We start from the raw sequence: 9,542 nt of genomic DNA on the forward strand, positions 1-9,542 counted from the left end.
CTCAGCTTCAAGGGGACCAGGTAGGAGACATGCCAAGTTTCTTTGGTGAGGGTGATGATGGGGCTCCTGGGCTGGACCAGGCTGGGGGAAGGCATCAAAAAAGGAACTGTAGTGTGGAGACACTGGGTCTCCTGGGTGGGACCTGGGTGAGGGGATAGGTGAAGTCACCATGTGGAGAAATGTCATGGGCTAGGAGACAATTTGGGTCCGGCCATCTTTGCCTGTTGGATGGTCCTGCCCTTTCGGCTAGCCAAGATCTGAAGGACAGAGTCAGTGGCAGGATAAGAACAGCCCAAACTCCCAGCCTGCCCTGCTGGGTCCCAGCACTGCCACAGGCTGGACCAAGGGGGTTCTAGCAGGGGCCAGCCTGGCCCGGGTTGCTCCTGGACATACTCCTGTCAGCTACTCCTCGTGCTTCAGTCACGGCCCTCCCCATTCTCGGCTGTTTGGCTTCAGGTCAGGGATGGGAGGCCAGGAAAACCCAGCTGTCCTCACTTCTCCCCTTTCCACCTCTAGGGGGACCATGGCCAGTGCAGAGTCCTCTCTGCTTACAACCCTAGGTCCCAGCCCAGATCCTGGCGACAGCCAGGGAGAGCTGGACTGCAGTTTCAATGAAGAGTTCAAGTTCATCCTGCTGCCTGTGAGTTACACAGTCGTTTTCCTGTTGGGCCTGGGCCTCAACACCCTAACCCTCTGGCTCTTCCTCTTTCGCCTCCGACCCTGGGATGCCACGGCCACCTACATGTTCCACTTGGCCTTGTCAGACACTTTGTATGTGCTGTCACTGCCCACCCTCATCTACTATTATGCGGCCCGAAACCACTGGCCCTTTGGCACAGGACTCTGCAAGTTCATCCGCTTCCTCTTCTACTGGAACCTCTACTGCAGCGTCCTCTTCCTTACCTGCATCAGCGTGCACCGCTACCTGGGGATCTGCCACCCGCTTCGGGCCCTGCGCTGGGGCCGCCCACGCTTTGCGGGCCTTCTCTGCCTGGCCATTTGGTTGGTCGTGGCTGGCTGCCTTGTGCCCAACCTGTTCTTCGTCACCACCAGCCCCAAGAAGGACACCATCCTGTGCCATGACACCACTCGGCCCGAGGAGTTTGACCACTACGTGCACTTCAGCTCAGCTGTCATGGGGCTGCTGTTTGGCGTGCCCTGCCTGGTCACTCTCATTTGCTATGGGCTCATGGCCCGGCGCCTGTATCGGCCCTTGCCAGGGGCCGCCCAGTCATCCTCGCGTCTGCGTTCTCTCCGCACCATCGCTGTGGTGCTGACTGTCTTCGCTGTCTGCTTCGTGCCCTTCCACGTCACCCGCACCATTTATTACATGTCAAGGCTGCTGGAAGTCGACTGCCAGGTGCTGAACGTTGTCAATGTGGTCTACAAAGTGACTCGGCCTCTGGCCAGTGCCAACAGCTGCCTGGATCCCGTGCTCTACCTGCTCACAGGGGACAAGTATCGCCGTCAGCTCTGGCAGCTGTGCAGGTGTGGGGAGCCTCAGCCCCCCACCACGGCCTCCACCCTGGCGCTGGTCTCCCTGGCTGAGGAAAGCAGCTGCAGGTGGACATCCGCCCGGAGGGACCGTGGCTTCCCTGCCCCTGGGGCAGATAGATTGTAGCCCTAGGAGCCAGGAAGTGAGAGGAAAAAGGGTATGTGTAGGGCAGAGGTGAGGGAATTTGATATTTACATCCAGTATGGCTGATCCTTCCTCTTTCCCAGACTCCAGAGAGAGGCCCACACCCTGAGGATTAAGAGGAACCAGGGAAATCATGTGTGACCCCATCTCTCATAACCCTTTCAGCTGCCCTCTCTTTTTTGGCCAAAGGGAGTAACAGCCACTCTTCTTTCTCTTTGCCTCTGTCTCCTTCCTGGGGCCATCAGTCCTGTCTCTGTCTCTCTTGAGCTTACAAGGTTTCTTAAAATCCTCATGCAGTCCTTTTTCCCCCATGCACCTTTGTATAGCCTGTGTTCCTTCAGCCAGACCCGCGCAATAGACTGAAGAGGTGGAGAAGCTGGAGGGGGATCTCGGGATTGGTCTGATTTATCTGACGGCGATAGCCAGCATCAGGAAGTGGGAGCACCGGCATAGCACAGATGCCAAGGTTGGGACATATGTAGTGCCCACACCCCCTTCCTGGGTTCCTCTCAGACAGGATGGTCTCGCACACTGAAGTGTTGAAATACGGCTCAATCCCAGACAGCCTGCAGGCCAGGGTGCCTGCGAGCAGCCAGACGTATGGCACTGTTGAACTGGTGTACAGCCCTGCATCTTACCATGGGGCGGATAACCTGCCTCAAGGGGCGGGGTCCAAGCTGATGTTGGCCTTTGAAACAGGACCTCCTTTATGATGTTTGCGGGGAACATAGTTGACAGTTCTCCTGTACTAAGTGCAAAGACCAGCCGATGGCTTGGAAAGAAAGAGAGAGGGGAGCTCTCACCTTTGTGGCCATAAGTTCCAGCACTGAGGTGGGGGTAGAGCAGGTTTGTACAGAGTTTGGGGCGGTGACAGGGACTGACACCCAGAGCTGGTTCTTCCCTGGTCTCTCCCCTTTCTCTGGCTCCTGACCTAGGTGAATAATAAATCTGTCACCAACTCTTTCAGATTATGCTTTAGGGCTTCAACGCCAGGGCAGACAGAGCATGGGGACGAAGACAGATCCCCTGACATTCTTGCATCCAATCACTCCTCCCCAGCACTGTCCTACTACTTCTGGGCTTACAGGAGTCAGGAATAGGTATGGAACTTGGGCAGCTAACTTCCAAGCCTAGGAAGTAAGAGTGTCTAGGCAGGTGCTCATCAGAAGGGTGCGCTTACCCTTTCAGGCACCCCCCTCCCAAAATTGCCTTCTAGCCACTGGTCTCCTGAGTCTCCAGCCTTCCTTTTCTTCTGTCCCACTCTTGCTGACCTGTCTCTGATCTCTTTCTTGTCTACTGTCATCTAGGGGTCTCTCTGGAGAGTAAGGCTGAGGTTAGTCTTCAGGAAACAATGACTCTGATGCTCGCATGTCCCCCTTTGCATCCTCCCATGTGCTCCCTCTCCCTGCTGGCTACCTAGGCCTCCTTCCATTAACAGTAAATGTACAGGCCTTTTATTTACGAGTTTCCCAGTGCCATAGCCACTTCTTAGACTGTTACATAACCCATTTTTCATCTGTACTCTCTCCCTTTAATTTCTATGACCACAGCCTCCTTGCCCATCACCTACCTCTCCTATCCACCGGCCCCACCAGGTAAAGCTGCTTTCTCCATCACAACTGACCCAGCCTCTTCTATTTTACAAGTCCATTTAACCCATATCAAGACTCATTTCACTCATTATCAAGACTCAACTGCCCAGATTTTGCGGTCTTCTACTTTAAGGCTGTCTTCCCTCACACTCTAAATTTGGCTAAACACCTTGAGTCTCACCTTTAGCCAATTTTTCCCTTTCTCTTAGACTGAAGGGGATTGCAGATGAAACCAGAGCACAAGGCTGTTTTGACCCACTGAAACTTCCTGTCTTGTAACTTCATCTAAGCCTCAATTTTTATTAGCTTGCTCAGCTCCTAGTGGACATTCCAGAACAAGTGTTTTCTGTCTTTTCCACCTTATCAAGACTCCAACTCCAAGCTACCCTATGACCTTCTAAGAGTTACCTTGCCTCCTGTAAAACTGAGATCTAATACCTCAACCTCTTTCTGCTTCATTCATAATCACTCAACTGTTATACCCATCTTGTCTTTCTTGCCTGTAGACCCAAAATAAGAGGTGGCCTTTTTACTTGTTCATTTGTTTATCCCCTTTCATTATTTTCAGTCTTTCCATAACTGATTTCACACCATCTTTTAAAAAACACACACAACAAAACCCAACCAAACAAAAATAAAACAGTATCACCAATACCATGGCCCTGCTGTCTCTTGTAGCTAACATTCTAGTCAACTTATTCATTTCACTGTCAAACTTCCAGAAAAAGTACCATAACCCCATAACCCCATTTCATCACTATAAAGTCACCTCTTAACTCTCTGAACCTGGTTTCCTTCTGTACCTGGAAGAACACAAATTACTTCAAAAGCAAGATCTTTAATGATATTTTCTCTATATTCATCCTCTTTGACTATCTCTAGATCATGTTATCCTGTTGCATACCTTGTTTAAATTTTTTTAATGAAAACAACATTTAAAAATTCCACTATGACAACATTAAAGGAGATTTTGAAAGAATATGTTCACCTGTACTTCCAAACCCCAGAAAATTGTTTTCATTTATCTATGTTCCATGATTTTTCATATTGCATAATACTTATATTTTATGGAAGTGCAATCACAGTGTACATATATTTTAGAATTTTGCTTTAAGAAACTTTTATTATAAATACTGTCCTTGTGCTACAGTCTTTCATATTTATCATTTCAATAGTCACATAAAATTATATCCATTAGTAGATTATATTTTATTTGACCATTCCTCTATTATTGGACATTTAGTCAACTCCCAGTTTTTCTGGGCTTTGAACATATTATTGCATATGACTTTTTTCTTCTTTACAATTCTGTTCCTAGGACAAGTTCCCAGGAGTGGGATTACCAGGTCAAAGTATATAAACATTTTTTTATGGATCTTGATTTCCAAAAAGACTGTACAAATTTTCAAGGCCACAATGGCATGCAAGTGTTCCATCTTCTTTGCAGCTCTAGTATTGGACTTCATAAGGAATCTGTTTAGATGGCTTAAAACATTAATTTGTGGGGACACCTGGGTGGCTCAGTTGGTCAAGCATCTGCCTTCAGCTCAGGTCATGATCCCAGGGTCCTGGGATGGAGCCTTACATCGGGCTCCTTGCTCATTGGAAAGCCTGCTTCTCCCTCTCCTGTCTGGTTCTCCCTCTGCCTGCTACTCCCCCTGCCTGTTCTCATGCTCTCTATCTGTCAAATAAACAAAAATCTTAAAAAACCCAAAACAAAACAAAACAAAAACCCACATTAATTTGTTAACTTCACTTTCTTTTTTTTTTTAAAGATTTTATTTATTTGACATACAGAGATTGCAAGGAGGCAGAGAAGCAGGCGGAGAGACAGAGGAGGAAGCAGGTTCCCTGCTGAGCAGAGAGCCTGATGCAGGGCTCGATCCCAGGACCTTGTTATTATGACCTGAGCCAAAGGCAGAGGCTTTAACCCACTGAGCCACCCAGGCGCCCCTTATCTTCACTTCTTTGATTATTCATGTGATAGGAGACTTTTCCATATGTTTACTGTTTGTATTTCCTCTTGTGTGAATTGGTTATATTCTTTACCAGATGGCATGAGTAGTTTTATATATATTGGTGATCTTATTTATCTAAATGTATTCTTCGTTTAACATACATGTTAACCCTTTGTTGTATTTGATATACATATTTCTTCCACTTATTATAAATTTTGCTTTTAATTTTCATTCCTTTTGGGTCCTTTAATTTTATCCTCCGGCTTTAAATTTCTCTCCTCCTTTCTCTCCTCCTGCTTTTACTTATCTTATTATTTCCTTTCTCTCTGCTGGCTTCTCCTTTTTTACTACCTAAGAAAACAGAGATCCAAGACCTGTCATAGTCATAGCATTTGGGGATTATTTAGTCCACTCCCCAACTCCCCCACATCTGACCCCTGATTTTCTCCTGGAGAGAACATATGTGCACATGAATACAATTCAGTTGACTTAGAGTCCTTGAGAGTACCTCAGAAATCTCCCAGGGCCTAGATACCCACTCACTTTACAGAGCAGTAAAATGGCCAAGAGATAGGACTTGCCCATTACTTAGTAAGTTTGCAGGAAAGGAAGAACTAGGCTTAGACCCCAGATCCCCTGACTCCAAGACCTCCTTCCATTATGCCACGCCCACTCAGTTCTAGCCTGTCCTTTCTTCCAAGTTCCACCTCCCCGCTGGACAGTTTCACTTGGATCTTTCATTGTTACTTCCAACCCAAGATGTTAAAACTTACTAAACCAGTTTCCCTACCTGTTTCGATCATTTTTTTCCCATGCCATCTTCTTTCCCCAAAATACTCAGGTAACTTCAATTCTTCTATTTCAGGAGATTCTGGCCTTTCTTTAGTTAGCATGTCGATTATAATCATCTTTCTTTCATGATCCCAATGGTATCATTCTAATACTGACTATTGTTACGGTATCCCTGACTGACTGTTACAGCCTTCTAATGGGTCTTTCTTGCATCTAGTCTCTCCTCACACAAATGCATGCTATATAATGCATACTGCCAGGTTAGTCAGCCCTAACACTGCTCTTACAGTTTCACTCTCTTACTTAAAACTCTCTCATGGCTCCCCACTGTCTACAAGACAAGTTGAAATCCTTAAGTCAGAACTAAAAGAGAGAATTTTCAGCCTTATTTTCCATTCCTCCCCAGTACAAGCCTTTCTTCTCCAGCTAATTTGAGCTTCTCATTCTCTCTTCAAATAAGACTTGCACGTTCTCAGCTCTGTACCCTTATTCTTCCTTCTCCCCACACTAGAATGCCTTCCTTTTCTTCTCCCACTGTCTTTTTCCTATCTAGTTTCCAAGGGCAGGCTTAAACCTCACTTCCTTGTTGAGGCCTTGTATGGTGACTCTTACCCACAGTGACCTTCCTGGTCACTCCTACAGTAATTATTGTCTATATCAGTCACCCGGCATTTATTGTCTTTTGAAATTATATTATTATTGCTATTTAACTCTTTATGTATGTTTGCTTTGAGTTCCCTACTGTAAACTCCTTGAGCTACTGTGATAGGAGAAAAGAGGATAGGATTAAAATCAGAAGAGCCAAGTTGGAGTCCTGATTATGAAAGAGGGGCTTAGGTGTGTTACTTGGGTGAGTCTTTGTGTTATAATTTCATCACCCATAAAATGAGGATCATAATCCCAGCTTTAAGTATTTCAGATTGTGGTAAGGCTCTGCAAATCTAGAGAGCTAGCCAAATATAAACAGTTGTTATTCTACCACCCCATTTGCTTAATAAATGATGCTTAATAAACATTTGCTGAATGATTACATGTCAATAATTCAACTTAGTGTTTCTGTTCCTGGGCATAGTTCCATGTTAAGAGGCCACAGGAACCCCAAGAAACCTAAAGATCTAAGGGCACTTTAGGAACAGTGGAGATAGGGAGGGCATTGAAAAGACATTGTGAAGGAAAGTGGGCCTGTTCAGCATCTCTCATATCCCCCTACATTGGTTACTCACTAGTTGGCCTGCCCTAAAGCCAATGTGGATGTGGAGAGGAGAAGATGATACATTTGAGATTTCACTTTCCTCACGTATTCTACTACTTCATCTCATAATCCCCATTTAGGCCAAATGCTTCACCTGGGGTGCATCTAGGACTTTACTCTCCTTCACTGATGTGATGAAAGCCAGCATTTTGGTGAAAAAGGTGATGAGAAGTAGTAGAGAGAACAAGCAGCTTGAGTCAGATAACCAGACTTGGCTTCTTCAATCTGCTGCTCGTTAGCTGCATGATCTCAGACAAGTTACTTAATCTCTTTGAGATTCGGTTTCCTCGTTGGCAAACTTGGGATAGGGATACTCATTTAGCAGGGCTGTTGTGAAGTGTCAATGGAGTAAAAGATGAAGAAACATCATTTAGAATTCCTGTGAGTGGGAACCCCTTTTCAATAGTTCTCAACTTTAGTGTAGTTGGATGAGGAACCAGAATTCTAGATTTGGTTTTGGTGCTGCTTGGAAGTGATAGTTAAGATCACAACAAACCCTGAAACCTTGAGTGTGAGAAGCAGAAGGCTAAAAGCTGATTACTGAGAAATGGCCACAGTGATGAACTGGGAGGAAAGATATTGAAAATTTGGCATAGCCTCAAGGGAGAAGAGAGTTTCAAAGACAGGGCCTTATAAAAGTTATTTTTAAAAAATCTTTGAATGAAAGGAAAGCAAAGAAAAATCAAGGAAGTAAGCAACAGTGAATGTGTAAGAGAATTCATGAAAGATAATCTCTCAGAAAGATAATTAAAAAAATGCTTGATTCCTTGCCAGCTTGCATACAAAAGCTATTAGCCAATGACATTAACTAAAGAGGCCAATCTCAAATAGTTTTTGTAATCAAGATCTGTTTACCTGTATTTACACCCCTCCTTCCCTTTTAGTTCCTACATGACTTTGCCTCTTTCCAAAGATTTCAGAATCAGCCACTGAATGAGCTACTTGCCATAACCTACAGACATTATATTTCTTGTATGAGCTGAGCTGTGGTTTGTCACCAAAAGGGAGTATGAAAATACTCGAGTACAACCAAAGAGTGAGTCTGTCTATTAGGGCACCTTGGTGTATGTTTGATTGCCAGAGTTTATGTATTTTGGTCCCAAAGTGGGAAGGAGACAAATTATTTTTCCTTAAGTCAAAGGGTAAATTATTAAAATGGGAGAACTCTTTGAGACAAATAAGAAGGTAAAATCCTTTTGGGGGATGGCTGGCTATTACTGTACATTTTGTACCACAGTTCAAGGCTCTAGTCATGCTTTTGGAACTACTGATGGGAAGAAGCAAGCAGATGTAGTTGGAAAAACCAAAGAGATAAATCAACTAATGCCATCTCAGAGCATTATAATTCTGGCACCTGTTCAATTTATTTACTTCTTACTGATATTTAACTTACTGCTCATTGTAAGCCTCATCCCCTTTACTACACCAATAACTATCTCCAATGTGAATAAAATGTTTCTTTTTACACACTCTGATCTTGCTGGATTTCTTTCAGAAGGTAGCCATTGCTCTGGTTCTTTGAAAATGTAAGCTAGTTTGATTTTTATGAGTTTCTGTCTTTATTCATTTCTCCCCTGCAGTTTCCCAAAGCACATATTCTGGGACAGTAATACATATTACTAAGTTTTTAAAGAGTTGGTTTAGAAGGGAGGGTCCAACCTAGTGACATAGGCAGACCCTGAACTCACTTCCTCCCATGGAAATCTACACTTACATATAGAGCATTTCCTCCTGAAGAAGAACTGGGAGCTGGCTGAACAACTTCAGCACAGAAAAGGATAGAGGGACCACACAGAAAATGGCAGGAGAGACTGGGATACAGCAATGCTGTAAACTGCAGTGGAGAAGGATAGCACTGAGGAAACTGTGCATAGATTTGCCTGCCCTCAGGCACAGAAAAAAAGCCTCGGTTTAAAGGGTAGCTAGACTATAAGTGAACTAATGCTAGAACATCCCCTAAACAGTAGGAGAACTACTGGAACTCTCTCCAGGTTGGAGATGCTGGTGAGCACCATTGTTTATTTCCCCCCTCCACCTTGATACTGCAGAGTAGAATAGTGTCTGGGCATTTTAATCAGACTGCTGCCTTGATGAGACCAGGGACCCTAGCCCACAACAGCTCCAGTCATTTCCCCAAGGTGGCCTCCCCTACTCTTGACTGCCTGAGCTCCAGTTTTCTCACTAAGGTTGCCTCAGTGTGGTGTATACCAGGACACCCCTGGAATGTGTCCACTACAACACCAGCCATCTCACCTAGGTGGCATGGGTACAAAACTCTCTAGGACATTCCAGCTTTTTGCCCACTTTAG

General features: G+C 45.1%; 1 protein-coding gene across 1 annotated transcript; it reads left to right on the forward strand.

The window, feature by feature from the left end:
- P2RY4 (pyrimidinergic receptor P2Y4) lies at positions 1 to 8,633 on the forward strand. Its single transcript, XM_082716487.1, has 2 exons — positions 1 to 20; positions 517 to 8,633. The coding sequence occupies exon 2, from the start codon at positions 524 to 526 to the stop codon at positions 1,619 to 1,621; it is 1,098 nt and encodes a 365-aa protein (XP_082572613.1). The 5' UTR covers positions 1 to 20; positions 517 to 523; the 3' UTR covers positions 1,622 to 8,633.
- Positions 8,634 to 9,542: the final 909 nt, after the last annotated feature.

This window comes from Mustela nivalis (assembly GCF_964662115.1).
Source record: "Mustela nivalis genome assembly, chromosome: X".
NCBI classification, from domain to species: Eukaryota; Metazoa; Chordata; class Mammalia; order Carnivora; family Mustelidae; genus Mustela; species Mustela nivalis.

Excerpts from the sequence above, each read along its gene's own strand:
- P2RY4 (XM_082716487.1), top strand. The coding sequence starts at position 524 with ATGGCCAGTGCAGAGTCCTCTCTGCTTACAACCCTAGGTCCCAGCCCA.